Source organism: Dendropsophus ebraccatus, chromosome 1, assembly GCF_027789765.1.
Source record: "Dendropsophus ebraccatus isolate aDenEbr1 chromosome 1, aDenEbr1.pat, whole genome shotgun sequence".
Lineage (NCBI taxonomy): Eukaryota > Metazoa > Chordata > Amphibia > Anura > Hylidae > Dendropsophus > Dendropsophus ebraccatus.
The window spans coordinates 86,706,847-86,727,813 of NC_091454.1; the positions used below are offsets into that span (position 1 = coordinate 86,706,847).

Genomic DNA, 20,967 nt, shown 5'->3' on the forward strand with positions numbered 1-20,967 from the left:
GGGGAATGTGTCACTTACATTTTCTTTTACTGATTAGAGTCGGATACAAAATTTATTCTATTTATTAATCTATTTTCTGACTGTAATTTTTTTTTTTTATTTAAAGGGGTATTCCCCCCCAAATCTTTTTGACACTATGTAAAAGCCCATCATAGCTTCACCTATTGGCTAATACAAGTTATGATGTGTTCTGTGTCCTTTTGCTGTTTTTCCTGTCTCTTCACCCCACGTGCATGCAGAGAATGAGCTCAGTCCAGTCCACCCCGACACACTCCCTCTCCTGGCCCCCACCCTCGGAGTCGGCTGTCACGTGTCCTCCCTCCCGTCAATAGGCTGAAGTGAGGACACCTGACAGCCCCTGCTGCCGAACTCAAGCTCCACCTCCCTCAGCCTCCTCACTGTGTGTCTCTTTCTGTCAGCATACACAGCCGTGCTGATCAGTTTCCTTCTCCCTTGTCCCCAGCAGCTCTCCTCCCTCCTCCCCCCTATGCTGCTAACGTTCTCCCTCATGGTATGTGAAGCTCGGTCTGGGCAGCTCTCCCCCCTCCTCCCCCCTATGCTGATAACGTTCTCCCTCATGGTAGGCCTTATGCACACGTTCCGTAATTTACGGATCCGTATTTCCGTATCCGAGTTAGTGCACATTGAAGTCTATTGGGCTATTCACACGATCAGTAGCAGAAATGGATGAAAATCAATCCGTAAAAAAAAAAGGACATGTCCTAGTGCGGACCAGGTGCGGACCCATTTTCTTTTGCGGATCCTCTCATTGAAATCAATTGCGTACGGATTGTTTACGGATTGTAACATGTTGGCATCCGTATTTCCGCAAAAAAATCCGGATGAAGTGCATTGAAAAGCAATGAGTAGTAAAAAAATGGAATTACGGAAATACGGATGGAATACGGATGGAATACGGATGTCCAATCCGCAATTTCTCACGGGTTGTTTCAGGACCAGAAAAAAATACTGAACGTGTGCATAGGGCCTATGTGAAGCTCGATCTGGGCAGCTCTCCCCCCTCCTCCCCCCTATGCTGATAACGTTCTCCCTCACTGTTTGTGTAGCCTGGTCTGGGCAGCTCTCCCCCCTCCCCCTGGCTTTTATCTCTTTCATTCTCTCTCTGTGTGAAGCCCAGACTCTGTCATTTGCATATAGCTGTGAGTGTTAGCTGTGACGAGACTGCAGGAGACCAGAATGACACAGTGAGAAGCATGGGTCAGGGGAGGAGGTGGTTGCTATCATGGACGGGCTACACAGGCCAGACAGTAATCCTGCAGCAGGGCTGGGAAGGGTGTCAGCTATCAGAGAGACCTAACCAGGCACTGCTGCACATCAGTCTCCCTCTCTGACTGCTCTATGGCAAAGACACCTAGCCCCACTTCACTCATGCAATGTAGTAATGAGGAGCAGTTGGCAGGAAAGAAAGCTAAGGGAGAAGAACTGCATGATGGGAAATGTAGTTTCCTGGCCGGCGCCATCTTGGACATAAACAGGTCTTTTAGAAAAACTTTTGAACCAGGAACGTCAGCAGCTAGAAAGATGGGAGACGGCTCAAAATACTCAGGGAGACTTGGTAAGTGAGACCAGCTAGGTTTGGGAGCATTTCATTTTTTAGCGCTTGGGGGGAAATACCCCTTTAACTTTTGTTATGGAGGCTGCCATCTTGCCTGTCTGTCCTTACATCATTTAGTGACATACTTTACAGCAACACCTATGGCATAGACGACAATAGACAGACTCTGTCCCCCTTGAGATGAATGTAAACATTACTGATTGTACTCTGTGACCAATGAAGAGGTCATTCCACAAGGAGCTGCTATTGTCTACTCTATCTACGGGTACCACATGTCGCTGTACAGATCACTTTACAGCAACCTCCACTTATCACTTCAGACACAACAGTAAGTCTCAGCTTAGTTTTAGCCCCAGTGGTGAAAATTAAAACTGCAAGATATCAGAATTATTTAATCACATAGATAGAAAAATTTAAAATGTAAAAAATGCCATCAAACATTCTTTAAATAAAAAAACATAAAAACATTGTTTAAACAAGTTATTTTCTGGTGATACATTCCCCTTAAAATAAAAAGGTCCATATTTAAAAGAAGCACATTACAATTCAAAGAGAAAAGTCATGCATTTTTAGTATTCCTGAAATGCGTAACTTCTCCATGTACCCACTTTGTCTGGATATTAATGTGCTTCTAATAAAGATAGACTTTTACATGGACCTATTATGCCAGACCTCCATGATTACCTCAAGTATATTTTGATTAAATATCTGTATTGACCAGATATATATCATTTCATCCACTTAATAGCCGCCTGCCTGTTAAGATGTGTTGTCTACTTTAGGAAACCTAAATTAATGTACCCCATTAGGCAGTTCTAAACTAACAGATGGGTTCACTGTTCAGGACTCTCATCTATTAAAGAACTGGAGCGAAGTCAGTACTTCAAAGACAAAAAAAATGGGTATTCAAAATCTATTAAAATCCATAATAATGCTGTTTATAGGACATACATAAGGTGTTGTGTTTTTCCACTGTAATTCTTATTTACATAATTATTATGGATTTTGAATAAACTGACAGGGAAGTGGTGACTAGGGATGAGTAAATTTGCAGCAGAAACGAAGCAAAGTGCTTTGTTAGGATCGGCTTGCTGCTTGTCAGGCTGCTGGCTTCGAAGTCTGTGCCGCTCCTCCCCCGGAGACCTGGGAGGAATTTCCCAAGATTGGATCCAGCTTTTTCTGGCATGCGCGAAGGAGCGGCCAGCAGCCTGACAAGTTGCCGGACAATCCTAAAGAAGTGCTTCACTTCATCCCTCCTGTAAATTTGCTCATCTCTAGTGCTGACCTTGTTACAGTTTTTCCATTAGCTTTGCAGGGATCTATTATCCCTCATCTAATGAAGCGTTTACCCAGAGAGATTTATCTGACAGATTTTTGAAGCAAAAGCCAAGAACAGACTATAAACAGAGAACAAATCGTCAAATCCATTTCTGGCTTTGGCTTCAAAAATCTGTCAGATAATCTGTTTGTGTAAACGTACCATTACAGCCAGTGTGAAATTACGCATCTGTAGCTCTCGCTGTAGAGCCTGTCCTGCATTACACAGACAACCCACTGATTTAAATAGAAACTATGGTGACACTGCAGGCAAACTGAGCACTTGGTTCCAGGTTTCCGCACAGATTACAGCTCAATAATTGGGGTCTCAGCATGGGACACCTTATGGTCAGCCCATTGTCAAGGATTCCTTTTTCAAATTGTCCAAAGGGTAGAATCAGAAGATTACAGAAGATTTAAATACATTGGGGGAGATTCATTAAACATGGTGTAAAGTGAAACTGGCTCAGTTGCCCCTAGAAAAAATATAGTAACAAAGTGGTGGACCAACGCTCAGAGTTGTATCAAACAGGTGTTTTATCAATGTGCTAAAAACTATGTACAGTGTGAGTTGCCCCGGGTTAGGGACTAACTCAAAACAGAGAAAGTGATGAATAGGTAAAGTTAGACTATATATGCCTATTATACCCTGCCTCAAAAGCTAGGGAGCCGATAGGTTAGGTCGTCCCCCTCACCAAGCGGAGCGAATCCCTACGCTAGTGGTGGAATTGGTTCCACTTGTCCATTGACTAGTGTTGATAACACGTCTAGTGGATTCGCCGCTAGGTCAACGATATTACAGTCGGTCAGTATGCACTGTGTGATTGTTTGTGTGAATTAGCTGTTAATGGGTAAGTAAAGTTTCTATGTCCGAAAACGTTATCCGACGCGTTTCCCCCAACAGAGATAGTTGTCTTCTGGGTTCATCAGGGATGGTCTTGGAACAAACAGCTCAGTCACAGGAATTCATAGCCCATAGTTGGAGCGTGATCTAGTAAAAGAAGTGCAACTAAGTAAACTATATTGATGAGTGGTTTGTACATATATGATAGTGTAGACGATGTTTGAACGTTCCAATATCCCACCTCATCTGCAGAGTCTGTACAGTAACTGAAGATACTACAAATAGTGTGATCGTGTCTAGTTAATCTCCTGGATCTGTTCAAGTCGCTTATGGTGTTGCTGCAATGGAGCGATTTTCAAGAGGGTCACCAAATGTGGGTCAGGGATTGATTGCCCAATGGAGGTTACCCACCAATTAGTGTTAGTAGAGTTAGACAATGAATAGGTATGGTCTGTAGAGAGATAAATGATAAAATCATCCCTAGAGTTATTAAACTATGGTACCGGTCAGTGTATCCTACATGATTCGTCTTATAAAAGATGTACCTGCATAGTCCAGATGGTTTGGAGTACAGCAGTGTACCAGTGCCTGTTTTGCGTCCTGGGAGTACTGTGACTCCCTATATATCCCTAGTATGAGGAAGCCAAAAAAGAAGGTGAATCGGCATGGGAACCAATAAACACGTTCTCTATTCCCCTAGTTCTTTAGGTATAGGTATAGGTATAGGGAGAGCACTTACGTTTAGATGTCCGGACCCGGTAGATAGCACCCGCTCTAGACGTTGATACGCGTCTGCTGGAGCGGCCCCGTGTAACGGCTTAAATGGCCGACGGGGAGGTGGACCTATACGTCGTGCATGACGTAGTGACGTCAGCGTGCGGCGCGGGGATGCCGGACGCGACGCGATGACGTCAGTACATCGAAAAGGAACTAACACTCTCAAACATTACCACTCCCTCTATCCAATCCATCTTCAGGGACCTTCAGGATACATATAGGGACAATATTAAATCATACTGGGAAACCAAGTCCCTGGAAAACTATATCACGAATAAGATAGTACCAAAGGGCTTACGAATAAACATAGTCCCAGCAGATAGAAGTAAGAATTCCAATCTACTTAAGAAATGGAATCAGGAAGCCACTAATTCCTCATTAAGATTCATGAACTTGCTTCTCGATGAGGAACACATCACTTTAACTAAGACCACAAAAAGACTTGAGGAACACATACATCTAGCCCTGACCCTCAAGGACAACCCTGAATTTAATACCAGGGAAGGAGAGCTACAAAAATACATAGAAAAATATAAGAATCAGCTAAAAGAGAGGAAACATAAACAATTCATCAGAGACCTAACAGAATTCAAAGAGAACAAGGCTTACACCTTTTTTCACACAACCACATACCAGGAGACAGAAACGGAACCGTCTTCCTCCGACACCGACACATCGGAGTCAGGAAGAAGCAGGAGGAGGAACAGAAAACCAGTCAATAGATCATCCTCTAGCACAAGACAAAGGGAAAGAGGGGGATGGCAACCAAGACCCTACTATGGCCAAAGGGGAGGAAGAGGCAGGGGAGGCACATATCCCTCAACAATCCATACCAATACAACTCTACCAAGTACACAACCCTCTTGCTCTTTCTCTGCACCATCTGCCCCTACCCCGACTACTCTATCAGCGACCACGTCAATACCGACATGTTTTTTAGCGAGGGGGGCCACGACAGTGAACGACGGTTGATACCACTTACAGGAACACAGACTATCACCAATAAGAAATCTACAAACCAGATCATAAACCTGTCTCATCATGTCCTTACAAATACTGAACTGTCCCTCCTAAACAAAGGCCTCTCTTTCCTCCCCACCAATAAATTTAAAGTATTTGACTGGATTAAGGACATACATTTATTTTCCAGAAAATTAAAATGGAAAAAATTCTTCAAATTAAATGATGCCAGAAAATGTAGGGAGTTGGGAATAACACCGGAGGACCTACCAGGAGTGGATATACTATCCACCCTCCTGGAAGAAAACGAAAGAGACCGTGGCTGGGGACCATTCTCCACCTGCCAACTGAAATCCAGGAGAATGCCGCCGATAGGAGACCTGGACAGCATAGACATCTTTACGAGAGTCGTAGCCCAAGATTTAGAAAACCTAGCAAAGGAACCATGGACGTGTAACAACAACCTGAGCAGAAAAGAACAAGAGGCACTTAAGAATCTCCAAGAGGACCGAACAATCGTCATTAAGTCGGCCGATAAAGGCGGGAATCTGGTCATTATGGATCATAACCTCTATAGGGACATGTGCCTAGTCCTACTTACCGACCAAGAGGGATATAAAATTTTGGACACAGACCCCACTGATCGCTTCAGGAGGGATCTAAAGATTATCCTGGATGAAGCACTAGGAATCCATGTCATAGATAAAAAAGAACATGCTTTTCTACTACCCGTGGCACCGCGTATCGCCACCTTCTATGGGCTTCCAAAAGGTCCACAAGGGCTTAAACCCCTTGAAATGTAGACCAATCGTGGCAGGCATCGATAACCTGACCCAAAACCTAGGGATCTACCTGGATGACATACTTCGACCTCTAGTCACGAGCATACCTTTATACATACGCGATACCATGGACCTCCTCCAAAAACTTACCGACATATTTGTGGAAGAAGGGGCATACCTCTGCAGTATAGATGTGGAGGCGCTGTATAGCTCCATCCCGCACTCAGAAGGACTAAAAGCAGTGGAGTATTTCTTCCGGACACGCAGCGTACATCTCGAAAATCATAATAACTTTGTGCTCAGAATCCTTGAGTGGATTCTGACACATAATTACTTCTTATTCAACGGCCGTATCTACCACCAGCTCAGGGGCACGGCTATGGGGAGCCCGGTGGTGCCCTCATATGCCAATCTGTTCCTGGGCTGGTGGGAGGACACTCTCATATTTGGCGACAGGTATTAAGTCTACCAGCAATTCATCATCTATTGGGGACGCTATATAGATGACGTCATCATCATCTGGTCGGGTACCCCATCTGATTTCAAGGACTTCGTCACAGAGTTAAATCAAAACAATATTGGGCTACGTTTCACCTCAGAAATCAACCAACATCAGATATGCTTCCTGGACACCACTATCAAAATAGATGGCAACAACATCACCACAGAGGCGTACCGGAAGCCTACGGCGGGTAACAGCCTGTTGAAGTGGGAAAGTCACCATCCCCTCAACCTAAAGACCGGCATACCCAAAGGACAGTATTTGAGGATTAGACGGAACTGCTCTAACGATGAAACCTTTGAAAGAGACGCCAAACACCTCCAGGAGAGGTTAAGGGAACGGGGCTACCCCAATCGGATCCTAACCAGAGCCTACCAATCCGCTAAATCAAGGAATCGCCAGGAGCTCCTAATACCTAGACCAAAAGAGACTGGAGACTCCCAGAACCAGCTGAGGATCATTGGTACCTTTGATGTGGCAGCCCCACAAGTCCGTTCCATCTTGGAAATACATCAATGTATCAAAAACCTTCTGCTCAGGATCAAATTCAACGGTATTCAAGAATAGATCTTTTGCAAACTGCAAAACCCCGTATGTAGTCTATATGGCCACTTGTGACTGCCCCAAATCATACGTGGGGAAGACTCGGAGAGAACTTAGGAGAAGGATACTTGGGCACATAGGAGACATCGAACACTCAAGACCTAAACCGGTAGCACAACATATGCGTATGGTCCACCCTCAGTCACCTTTTAAGTTGTTATTTAAGGTCATTATGACAATGAAACCAGACATCAGAAGAGGAGACATCGACAATATACTCATCAGGAAAGAGACGGAATGGATTTACCGTCTCAAGACTCTCGAACCACATGGTCTGAATGACCAGTTACTTTTCACCTCCTTTATATAGGACGTCCTACATCTAGTCCTTCTACCACTACCACTCCACCTCTAGCCCCTTTTTAGGTCAGAACCTCAGCCCTACTCTACCACTGTACTAGCTTACTAAGCCCCCCTCTTCTTGCTCCCTTATCATTGCCTAGTATAACCCAATATAACTGGGGTTATATTATAATTTATATGTATATCGCCAATTAATCAATAATCATCCACAGTCCAATACTCACCTGATTTCGGCTCACTACATATATATACACATGACGAGACTGATACTACTTTGATATATTATCACCTACTCTGATCTCTATACCCCCTGCGTGATTTGTTATCTTGTTCTACCTGTCTCCTAGGACCATCACTATGGAAACCTGTCTGTACTCTCTAGCGCCCAGTCTGTCCATATTACGATCAATAATACTAATATATATGTCCAAGCGTCCACACGAACGTACTGGCAAAAGCTTGCCAGTACTTTCACTACATGGGCTGCGCGCTGTGTAATGGCATAAGCTTGCCAGCACTGTTGACTACATGGGCTGCGCGCTGTGTACCGACGTCATCGCGTCGCGTCCGGCATCCCCGCGCTGACGTCACTACGTCACGCACAACGTATAGGTCCGCCTCCCCGTCGGCCATTTAAGCCGTTACACGGGGCCGCTCCAGCAGATGCGTATCAACGTCTAGAGCGGGTGCTATCTACCGGGTCCGGACATCTAAACGTAAGTGCTCTCCCTATACCTATACCTAAAGAACTAGGGGAATAGAGAACGTGTTTATTGGTTCCCATGCCGATTCACCTTTTTTGGCTTCCTCATACTAGGGATATATAGGGAGTCACAGTACTCCCAGGACGCAAAACAGGCACTGGTACACTGCTGTACTCCAAACCATCTGGACTATGCAGGTACATCTTTTATAAGACGAATCATGTAGGATACACTGACCGGTACCATAGTTTAATAACTCTAGGGATGATTTTATCATTTATCTCTCTACAGACCATACCTATTCATTGTCTAACTCTACTAACACTAATTGGTGGGTAACCTCCATTGGGCAATCAATCCCTGACCCACATTTGGTGACCCTCTTGAAAATCGCTCCATTGCAGCAACACCATAAGCGACTTGAACAGATCCAGGAGATCAACTAGACACGATCACAGTATTTGTAGTATCTTCAGTTACTGTACAGACTCTGCAGATGAGGTGGGATATTGGAACGTTCAAACATAGTCTACACTATCATATATGTACAAACCACTCATCAATATAGTTTACTTAGTTGCACTTCTTTTACTAGATCACGCTCCAACTATGGGCTATGAATTCCCGTGACTGAGCTGTTTGTTCCAAGACCATCCCTGATGAACCCAGAAGACAACTATCTCTGTTGGGGGAAACGCGTCGGATGACGTTTTTGGACATAGAAACTTTATTTACCCATTAACAGCTAATTCACACAAACAATCACACAGTGCATACTGACCGACTGTAATATCGTTGACCTAGCGGCGAATCCACTAGACGTGTTATCAACACTAATCAATGGACAAGTGGAACCAATTCCACCACTAGCGTAGGGATTCGCTCCGCTTGGTGAGGGGGACGACCTAACCTATCGGCTCCCTAGCTTTTGAGGCAGGGTATAATAGGCATATATAGTCTAACTTTACCTATTCATCCCTTTCTCTGTTTTGAGTTAGTCCCTAACCCGGGGCTACTCACACTGTACATAGTTTTTAGCACATTAATAAAACACCTGTTTGATACAACTCTGAGCGTTGGTCCACCACTTTGTTACTATATTTTTTCTTATGTCTGTATTTACATAGTGGGGACAGGTACATATCTCTACTTAACTTGGAAGACTGCACAATCAAATATTTCTCAGTTGCCCCTAGCAACCAATCAGATTTTTCATTCCTCACAGACTCTTTGGAAAATGAAAGGTGGAATCTAATTGGTTGCTAGGGGCAACTGAGACAGTTTCACTTTACACCATGTTTGATAAATCTCTCCCATTATGTTTAATACACCAATAAAACTTTGTTATACCTGGCAGACAAAATGAAGGACCTCTCCACACTTTCTATATTCAGCTCATTCTGATACGCCTCTTGGGTTGGCTTCCTTACCTTGAAAAGAAAATTGCAGAAATAAAACATAGAGCTCCGCTATGTTCTAACAAAATACACTGATCAGCCATAACGCCAAAGCGTAATATTCTATAGGTTCCTCTCATACTGCCAAAACAGGTTAATGTCTATGGACACTTTCGAAAAGCATTATTATTATTATTCTTTTTACTTATGGTGTAAAACATTTTTTTATTTTCTTCATGGATTATTCTGCCCATACTTTGAGCTGATATGTAACCCCTTCCTCCTCCCTAATGATATCTCTAACACTGAGAAAGCAGAATGTTTATCTGACGCACTTCAGTAAAGTATATTTAGAAAGTTGTTTCATTTTGCAATGAAAAATGAAGAATAAAGAATCAGTGTAAAAGTGGCCATAGTCTTTAAGCCCTGAAAGTTGTGATGTGGCAGCCATCATGGATCAGAGTTGTTTTTCCAGCATATCCCACAGATTCTCAATCAGTCTGAAATCTGAAGTCAAAGTCAACACATTGAACTGTTTGTTGTGTTGCTCAAATTATTCCTGAACAATTTTGTGAAGTGTAGTAAAGTGCATTATCCTACTGAAAGAGGCCACTGACATTTAGGAATACTGTCGCCATGAAGGGGTTTACCTGGGCACCAATGGCCCTTTCATTGGTTTACCATAAATCACCTTTTGTAGGTGCTATCCATTGCATACTGATAATCTTCTGCAAGACCTATTGCTGAGTGGATGCTCTTGCACATTCTTCTAGCTAACATAATTTTGCCCTTTTCATATCCTTATGCCTGCCCATCTTTCCTCTTTCAAACACACCAGCTTTAAGAGCTGTTAGCTTGCTGCCTAAAAAGATCATTTTGATTCACTTCTTCTATCAATACCATATATTATGGCTGATCTGTGAATATAGCCTGACAGTACTTTATATGTAAAACACCTACCTTCATCCCAGCCAAGGAGAGCATGTTGTTAAGTTTATACATTCCTGACTGCACAGGGGTTGTGTATAATAAAGCATCATTGAACTAAGGGGAAAAAAATATATACCATTACAATTAGTACTATTAGTTCAATTAATAATGTAGGTAAAAATTATGTTTATTGTGTTTGTTACTATATAGCATTTAGAGACAGGCGTAAAATATTACATCTAGTTATATACTAGTCAACATTCCTATGGCTTTAATAACAGAACACAGTCTACACGATACGTCAGACTTCTTTACTGCATTCTGTGGTGGCAGAGGGGGTACAGTTGCTTAAATAAAATGGAGAAAAGGGTGAATAAACACAAGTAAAATACATATGCTGCAGAAAAGTTGTTTTGCTTTCTGTTCATCTAGAGGGGTACTATGGTCTATCATGGCTTCCTCTGGCATGTTTTCACTAGTCTGGCAACTTACCAAAAAAAACATTCGCGGCTGCATGACCTTCCTGGAAAGCTTCATCAAAGTCCCTTCTTTCAGAAAAACCTGAACAAGCAAAATGAAACAATGAGACTAGAAGCAAAAAGAGTGAAGAACTACCACGGTACCAACTAGGGATGAGCGAATTTACAGTAGGAACAAAGCAAATAGCTTCTTTCCTATCTGCATTCAGCTCATAAGGCTGCAGGCTTTGAAGTCCGCTCCTCCCCGGGTGCTGGGAAAAGATGGATCTAGTCCTGGGAAACTGGGAGGAGCGGCACAGAGCGGAGCAGACTTTAAAGCCCGAAGCCTGATGAGCAGAATGCAGATAGGTACAAAGCACTTCGCTTTGTTCCTACTGTAAATTCGCTCATCTCTAGTACCAACTATTTTCTATAAGTTAAAACAACCTGTCTTGATGATTTGAATATAGGGCCTTCCAAGACTACCCTTCAGCCAACAGTAGTCTTCAAAACCATAAGCAAGGTTAGAAAAACACTTATTATGGTAAATACACATATAGTGCTATTTCCCTCAAATTAGTAGTTAAGGCAGGCTTCAATTTCTCTTAAAAAAAAAAAAAAAAGTGACGTCACAACCCGGGTGTATATTTACCTGGAGTGTCCAGCAGGGGGCGCAGTATATGTAGACATTATGTAAAAATAACTGGGGCCTTTCCTATGCTGTAGGCACAAAATTCCTCCAGTCATGCCTCCTTGCCTTTTTTCTACCTCAGTTTATTGGGGATTCTGCCAGGAACTACAGGAAATACCTCCAGACAGCATATCACTAGTAACTATGTATGCCTCATATTAAGATTGGTACTAACAGCAAAGAAGAAAAAAAAAATAAAAAAAACAAACAGCCTGGCAGCGAAAAGGCTATATTTGGCACAATGCATATTTTTTTTTAGCAGCCACTATGTTTTAGAAGGAAGCATCACTAGCAAAATGCCAAATAAGCAGCTTTAAAATGCCTCATTGTAGGGGTGGGGAGTAAAGAAACATGTACTCACCTGCCGTCGATGCCGTTCCAATGTTGCCAGCCCCTGCTCTCCATCCAGTCACATAGGAGATGCCTGCAAATCATTGGCACTAGCAGTGACCTGTCTCAGCCAGTGAGTAGCCAAGTGGGCATTCCCTGCTTGTCAATAAGACTGTAAGAAGTGCTTGGCTGTTGGGACCAACAATGGTGGGAAATCGGTGGCAGGCGAGTACAGATTTCTTAATACCCCACCCGAACCGCTTTTAACATAGAAATATGTTTTTATTCAATATGAATAATAAAAATGAAAAATGCAAGGGATTTTTCTACATACCCTTCCTGGCTGGACAATTTCATGATGACCATTTAGGCTGCACTGAATCTGCATAAGCTTCTGAAAATTGTCCTTACAAAAAGAAATCAGAAACATAAAATATACATTTAGGAATAAAATAAACCATCAGCCTTCTTAAAAGCATTTAACTATTATATGAACTCCAGAGTTTATTCCGGCTATAATCACTTCCAATGATACTGCGCTGTACTTACCCCATGCTTCAAGATGTCGTTGGCATGATTGGCAACTTCAATGACAACACTCAAGGCAGCTAAAAAGGGAGAAAATAAATAAGCCATTTATAACTGCTGATATATATTAGCGGGGATCACAATTTTTAGACAACTATTTTTGAGGACTTTTATCTAATAAGGTGTATGGATGGAGGCAGTCAGTCAAGGTGGCACATAACATGGAGATAAATGAACATTATTTCCATCTGCTGTTTAACAACAATGGCCGTTCTTTGTAATCTTTAGTACGTCGTGGGAACATAGCCTGAGGGTGTATTCCCTTTAGTTATTGCATATGGAAAGGATGTCATGAATGTTCCCTAGAAGCGGGTCTGACCTTATCTTGACACATAGGGCTCCCTGGCCTCCTATGTAATTTGTGTAACGGACAATGACTTAAAATGCATAAAACTTGTAGCACTGCAAAATAAACTGTTTCCATAAGTTCTGGAGTTACTTGAAGTAGCTGTGTTGCTAGGCTGTTAACCCAACTTCCATTAAAGTCAAAGGGAGTTACATAAAAAGCATTAAACAGCCAGCTCAGCTTTTTTTCGACTTCCAAAACACCTCTGGAAGCTGCAAAATAGGAGACCTGGGTTCCTTGATTCCAGATGGGGATAACCCTTTAATGATTTATATACATATACATTCATTACCCTGTGTGTCATTGTAGTCTGAAGATTCTTGTGAGAGATTCTTGAGGTAATCTGAAATAATGTTAAAAATAAAATATGTAACTATCACTCCTATAAAGAAAACCTAACACTTAATCCTTCTTAGCAAAATCCTACTGTCAAAATATAACACATTCCAGTTACCTATAAATATTTTTAATACAAGACTAATGCAAAAGTGCACCCATGGAATTTAACAGAAGACAGTCTTGTGGAAAATGTATTATAGCCATGCCTCCACTAGGTGGCAGGCACTTTACTAAAAGGAAATAAGCTATTTAAGTTTTAGGATTATGCATGTTCCATAGAACATGTCTTATAATGGAGTATAGGCAAAAATCTTAGTACCCAAATATTGAGGGGAGGGGCAATATTGCTTTAGTACGTAATTAAATAATCGATTTAGTAAAATAATCATATCATCAATGTGAAAAAAAAATGAACAAAACAAAAACAGTGAAACACACAGAACATGTTAATTTGAGATGTTATAGATAAAAGCAACTTTATACAAATGCTCAAAATCCCCTTGAGAGTTGTGGGTTCCTGCTTCAGTTGAGGAAAAGCCAAGAAATATACAGTAGGAGAAGGGCAATAAATCCATCATGGGTTAAACAGGAAAACAAAGCCGAGGAGACTTTCATTAATATAAAGAGCATGTCTCTCATGAACCCGCCTGCTTTGATGTGGCACAGAGGTGAACATATAACGTCCACATACAAAGAACAGCCACATAGTTTAGCGCTAACCAGGAGGCCCCTCTCCTGCAGGCACTAGAATGCTTTGCTTTGATGTGGAGTGCTGGACTTAATAGTTGAAAAGGAGCCTAAACAAACGAATCTCTCATTTCATAGGCAACAATATACATACACCTCTGAGGTGTCACTAACGGGACAAAAAGAGGGGGAAAGGAATGGCCGCTCTAGTCCTTTTACCACATACAGGGTATTAAAACACAGTAGCTGCAGTATTACCAATATTTATTAGAAAAGCATTAAGAACAATGATTTGCAACTGCTAGCACTACTCCTAGGATTGTGACCCCTATCTGATTGTCCCTACTTTGACCACTTTTGGTATACTGGAACACCCCTGAAAGGAGCCTGCTGTTTTGGAGATGCTCTGATCCAGATAATATGATAAATTCAAGTTTTTCCACTGTACCTTTCCTTGATCATAAATGTATATATTACTTTATACACTCTTATTATTAGCATGTTTTATAGACTGAGTACCTGTTAAGAGCAACCTGTACTGAGGAATCCTTTGAACTGGTTTGAGTAAATAATGCCTCAGAGCCAAGTTAGCGCAACGAGGGCTCATCTGAAGGAATACAATGCAATACATTAGCACAGTGCTATATTACACATTACGTAGACACATGCAGACCAACATCATGCCAAATTAAAAAAAAGTTATATATATATATATATATATATATATATATATATATATATATATATATATACACACACATATATATATACACACATACACACACACACACGCACATTTAGACAGTAGCATTTTGTCCTGCATTTCGCAGCAGTATTCATAAGTATAAACCAGGCATGTATGTAGTGCAATCTCAGTAGAACCTGATGCGCCACACCTCAAACAATGGAGCTACTCAATACATAAAGCCTATATTCACAAAACCTGCTATTTTTGAAAAGAACGGCTGTTGTTTTCCATTAAAACCAGACATTCTTTTCATACTGCAATGAAATGCATTAAAGTTAATGCCACAACGGCCATTTTTCAGCGCACTGTGTGAAAACAATGCCTGTTGTTCTACTGACTTCAGTGCATTCCAATGTAGTATGAAAAGAACGGCCATTGTTTTAATGCAAAACGCCTGTTCTTAAAAAAAAAAAAAAAAAAAAGTAAATTGTGTGAACATAACCAAAGTCAATAGAAATTCAATAGACTTTCAAAAAAGAACCACACCAAAAAAAGGTCTTGAACTACGATAATGTACCAGCTGCCATCATTGTGATGACGTGTGTCGAAAATGTGAAATGACAAGAAAAAGAACAAAAATGGACAGAAGAAATGTCCTGTAAACATAGCCCAACACAGTATATATACTATTACTGTTACCACCATCACCAGCATAAGCAAATTATTCTGATATAAAGCACATTTCATTACCTCAAAGTCTTTCACGACTACAGCAAAAGCAGCATTTTTCTTGCACTGTTCATCCAGTAACGCTACATTCCTATCAAATTCCCGAATATATGTAGAATACATCTTGAGGTATGGACCTTTTTTCACAAAAATATCAGCAATTTTCTGTTGTTCACTCCTATAAAGCAAAGTATTTTTAGAATAGGGACAAATACAGCCAAAAGTTTTTTTTAGAACAATGATGGGCATTTTCTCTTTGATGTTCTTTGATCTGTTAGGCCCTCCGCTAGGCATCACAGTACCAGTTTTACCTTGGGTATTCCTTTAGGGTACAAACCCACTTGATGTATTTGCTGCGTGAATCAGTCTTAAAAATAAGCAGGCAAAACTCAGGTTGGCTTTATACAATTGTTCTGCGTTAAAATACGCAATTGCGTATTTTTGAAGCATGAAGCTACATGCGTTTTTCGCACAGGTTGTTAACAACTGATGCTTTGCTAACAACAAGCTTCACGCTTCAAAAATACGCAATTGCGTATTTTAACGCAGAACAATCGTATAAAGCCAACCTGCGTTTTGCCTGCTTATTTTTAAGACTGATTCACGCAGCAAATACGTCAAGTGGGTTTGTACCCTTAAAATCAATATTACATAACATTAAGAGACTCAAAGTTTATGCCTATTAAAGTTGATGTTAACTCTTTAATGTCACTGTGTATTTACAACAGCAGACATGAAAGACAGTATGTTCAGTATGTGTCTGCTGCTATCTGCACCTCGACAATGCAATAGAGGGGTGTCAATCAGTTAATTGACAGACAGAGGCTTTTACAAGCCGTGCTTTCTATATTGGTTCTGCTTAGGGTGCGTTTACACAGAAAGATTTATCTGACAGATTTTGGAAGCCAAAGCCAGGAATGGATAGATCCCAGTCTTTCCTTTATGACCTGATCCCTGTTTATACTCTGTTCCTGGTTTTGGCTTCAGAGATCTGTCAGATAAAATTTTGCTAAGGCGTGAAAAGGTAACAGATGTGAAAAAAAAATTTATTATCTTTACACCAAAAATAAAAATTTAACAAACTAAAAACAAGGCCTAATATCTTATTTTAAAAAGTGAATGTATAGATGACATTTGTCGGTATTTCTGTTGGTTTATGTAAAACAGAGGAGAACGTACCACTGAGACATCCTCTCCTTTAGCTCTCTCAGCACATCTCGGTTCAGCTCATACAGCTGTGGCAGGTAGTACAGGATCTGATTTAGGATCTTGTCCTCAATCACTGGCTTCCCGAGATGTTTAGAAGCTTGAGCCACAGCATAGCGGAAATCCTGCCAAAGTAAGGATAACAAACCCTGGTCTGAGCAAAGCAGTTTCCTCTACATAAAAACAGTACATGCTAAGCATTAACAGACTGTAATAGAGTTCTATGACACCTCTATAGGGTGAAGAAAAACAAAGAAATTAGGTTTAAAAAAGTATAAAAGCACCTGCATGTGTGTAAAGAAGAATGTATGTGCACTATCAGACTATGTTTACCACAGGTACAGTTACATTTTAAGGCCATGTTCAAAAGCTGAATGAACATCGCCCGCTGTTTGCAGTGTCAAACGACGGCCGATGTCTCAGATGTTCACTGCAGCATTGGCCGGGTGAACATCACTTCATTTTAATTGGAATGCAGGCACATTAGGTTGTGCCTGCACTCCAATTAGCCATAGACCACAATGTAAAGTACGTCCGGGAGCCATACTTTACATTGTGAGCACAGGCTGTCTTGTACGGCCGCTGTTAACTGAATATCGGCCACACAAAATAGAAATGTCAGTTTTTCTGTGCGGCAGCAGTGTATACATTATGGCAGTTGTTTAAAGGGGTTATCCAGCGCTACAAAAACATGGCCACTTTCCCCCTACTGTTGTCTCCAGTTTAGGTGGGGTTTTGAAACTCTGTTCCATTGAAGTAAATGGAGCTTAATTGCAAACTGCACCTGAACTGGAGACAACAGTAGGGGGAAAAGTGGCCATGTTTTTGTAGCACTGGATAACCCTTTTAATACACACCAATTCAAATGGCCGCTGTCAATAAACAGCAGCCGTTGTTTATTGCATAAATAGTGTGAATGTGGCCTAAAACTTTGTAAACTGTACAGTTTTACATTTTTTCTCTATTTCTATAAGAAACAACAAGAAACATATGTTTTATCTGGTGTATACTTATCTAAAGTGTTTTGCAAAGGGTTTTGTACACAATCTTTGGGGTGTTTTTTGTACTTCTGTTCAGCATATTTGCTAGAAAATCTGATTAATAACGGCTGTAATGGATGCTAAAAGGTAACATCCATCACCCATAGGCTATTATGGCATCTGTTTAATGGATACTTCATGAAAAGCTCATGATATTTGAAAACGCAAATGCCTGTGATAGAGGTTATATAGCGGCATCCGTTGAACAGATTTGTTTTTATGTGGTATATGTGCAATAGTGTATAACTCACCCTGACACAGGTAAAAAGCAGAGCAGAACATGTAGTACTGCACTGTACTGTAGAAAGGAGATACTAGACAGCCAATTACTGCATGCTGTTCAGTAATACTGAGGTTTTACCAGTGAACTGTTCCCTTATATTGCTTGTGGGCCATGTGTAGCAGAACCTGACTGTCTGTAGTATTGTACATGGAGTGTGGTCTCATGTTACAATGGTCCAAGGTAGGCCATTGTATGTTCAAAATATTGTAATTTGAGGACGTTGCAACATTGTAATGCCACAGGCTGCTGGCTGTGTAATTATGTGCTTACATGTGGCCATAATAATTAACAATCAGATCCGATCCCTCAGCTTCTAGGCCCGGGGGAAAAATGCCCCCCCCCCCCCCTTGGCATCTGGTTAAAACTCTACTTTTATTTGTTATAAATAAAATGTTTGTAGACACAACTGAAAATAGTTAAACACCACAGCCCCGTCACACTCATTAAGTGTCTCTATAAACCTAGTAGGCTGGCCAGTTATTTTCACTAGTCAGTAGATAGACACTAGTGTATATGGGTTGCTACTCATTAAAATCATTCACATAGCCCCTTTAACATGTTTCATCATCTAAATGACATCATCAGGAAGAAATGGAATCCTGAGGACGACATTAAGACGATGAAACATGTGGGCTATGTAAATGATTAGCAACCCATATACACTAGTGTATCTACTGACCTGTAAAAAAAAACTGGCCAGCCTACTAGGTATATATAGAAGGGGCTGTTGTTTTAACTTCAGTTGTTTCTACAAACCTTTTAATTATAACAAATTAAAGTAAAGTTTTATCCAAGTACCCAAGGGGGCATTTCTCCCGTGGGCCTAGTACCTAAAGGGATGGGATCTGATTGTAGCGTTTGAGACCCCTGACCTCGGTTTCCAAAGTCATTTGTGATTAGTTGTATAATAATGTCTCACATCTATTTATTTGATCCATATAAAGTTGACTGCTGGAAGAAGGCCTTATTTATTTTTTACTAAGCAAGGTTCTGTACACTCCTGGGGCAAACAGGGCTAGTGAATGGCTCCGTAACATTCTTTCTAAGTGGGAAACCAAATCCTGTGCACAGCACAAGAGAAGACCTACTTTCAGTGTTGGATATGTCAGCTCATGTACAAAGGAAGCAGTGTGCTGTGACTTTCCAGACACCAATTTCATTCCTGGACATTTCCGCACTGATTTTTACTTGTGGCCGTTTAGGGACAGCCATGATTTAGCCATTTCCCTCAGGCTGTTCCTGAACTTATGGGCAGCTGGCAAGGCTGGTGTATGCAGTTACATTGCTACTCAGACATAAGTGACCTAAACATGGTAAAAGTAGTGTTAAAGAGAATAATTTATTTTACTGTGAATTTTCTATTTAATTTTAGTACATTTTAAGGAGGCAAATATCTTACCTGAGCTGCATATAACAGCATTTAAATATATGCTTTATGGCAGCTTCGTCGGCAACAGGCATTGGGAACAATAGTCTGGAGCTGACCCTATTGGTGGGTTTTCTAGGCATGCTCTGTGACCTGTGCAGAGGTCAGTGTACAAGCAAGTGGTAGAAATCAGAGTTTTGACCATCACCTATTGTAAATGGCCCAATTCTGTCTTATCTGTATACTGGTGTCACCTTTCACTGTAATCCTGCATCTAATTATAGTAAAGAGACTGCTAAAAAGTTTCCTCTACAGCAGTGCTTCTCAATTCCAGTCCTCAGGTCTCAACAACAGGTCATGTTTTGAGGATTTCCTTAGTATTTTAGAGGTGATATAATTATACTCAGTGCATCAGGTATTAGCACAGGTGTTCTTTGTATGGGAAATCCTCAAAAAACATGACCTGTTAGTGAGGCCTGAGGACTGGATTGGAGAAGCACTGCTCTACAGAATATGAAGTTTCACCTTACTATTGGTCCTAGTGACCAGAATGAACATGGCAATATTTGGCAAATGAGTCACTACAAATTCTTAAAAATACTTCATTTAAACCATAGGTACATTTATATTGACACATTCGCGCCATATCCTATAAGGCCTGTTCTTAAAGGGGTTATCAGACACTTTAAACATTTTTGAGATTGTGCTGCATACATATGGAAGATAACAAAGAGCCTATGCTTGCCATTCCCTGTTCCCAAGGCATTCTTCTGCAGTGTCTCCCACTGGTCGCAGCTGCCGCCACTTCGGAGATGAACTTGTGACAGACCAATCACCGAGGGAGCGGACTATCACTCCCAAGACAAGTTCATCTTGATGTTGGCTGCGACCAGCGGTAAGACACCAGAGATACAGTAGAACACTGTGGGAGTGCAGAGACAAAAGCATAGGCTCTGTTATTTTCCATATGTCTGCAGCACAATATCAAAAAATGTGAGCAGTAACATTTTCCTACTAGTAACACTACTACTTATCCTTTAGTGTGACTACTCTGCATTGTCATAGGGCATTGGCATATACCAGAATTCAGATCCAAAAAGTCATAAGTTGATAACATTATTATCAGATTGCTCACTCACAAATGGGAGAAGTCTAACAGTAATCCTTCAAGAAATCTTACATTCTACATCATCCCCATAAGTGGGTTATATTCATTTGAAAGTATAGGAAGCGGCAGGCAATAAGAAATTCCCTGCAGTCCTATAAGGTTGTATCATTCAGTTGTTCTGTCTTGTAAAGGAAACAGTTACAGCAACTGCAGACTATGTTGTTCATGATATTAGTGTTCTAGCTGCTACATGGAAAGCTGTTTTAGGTTACAAACCTACTTGCCGGATCTGCAGCGAGTCTCCTTGCTGCGTTTTTGCAGCGAGACTCGCTGCAGATCCTGGCCCTATACTTTCAATAGCAGAGAAACTCGCAGCAGGGATGTACATCCCTGCTGCGATTTTGTCTGCAGCC

General features: G+C 41.2%; 1 protein-coding gene across 1 annotated transcript in view; it reads right to left on the bottom strand.

The window, feature by feature from the left end:
* FGD6 (FYVE, RhoGEF and PH domain containing 6) overlaps positions 1–20,967 on the bottom strand; it is a 76,493-nt gene that overhangs the window by 19,240 nt on the left and 36,286 nt on the right. Inside the window, exons 6-14 of the mRNA XM_069974287.1 lie at positions 16,731–16,882; positions 15,573–15,729; positions 14,654–14,741; positions 13,401–13,451; positions 12,724–12,782; positions 12,509–12,580; positions 11,188–11,256; positions 10,726–10,809; positions 9,719–9,798 (exon numbers count right to left, since the gene is read on the bottom strand). Coding sequence (XP_069830388.1) covers positions 9,719–9,798; positions 10,726–10,809; positions 11,188–11,256; positions 12,509–12,580; positions 12,724–12,782; positions 13,401–13,451; positions 14,654–14,741; positions 15,573–15,729; positions 16,731–16,882 — 812 coding nt within the window. The remainder of the gene's footprint in view (positions 1–9,718; positions 9,799–10,725; positions 10,810–11,187; positions 11,257–12,508; positions 12,581–12,723; positions 12,783–13,400; positions 13,452–14,653; positions 14,742–15,572; positions 15,730–16,730; positions 16,883–20,967) is intronic.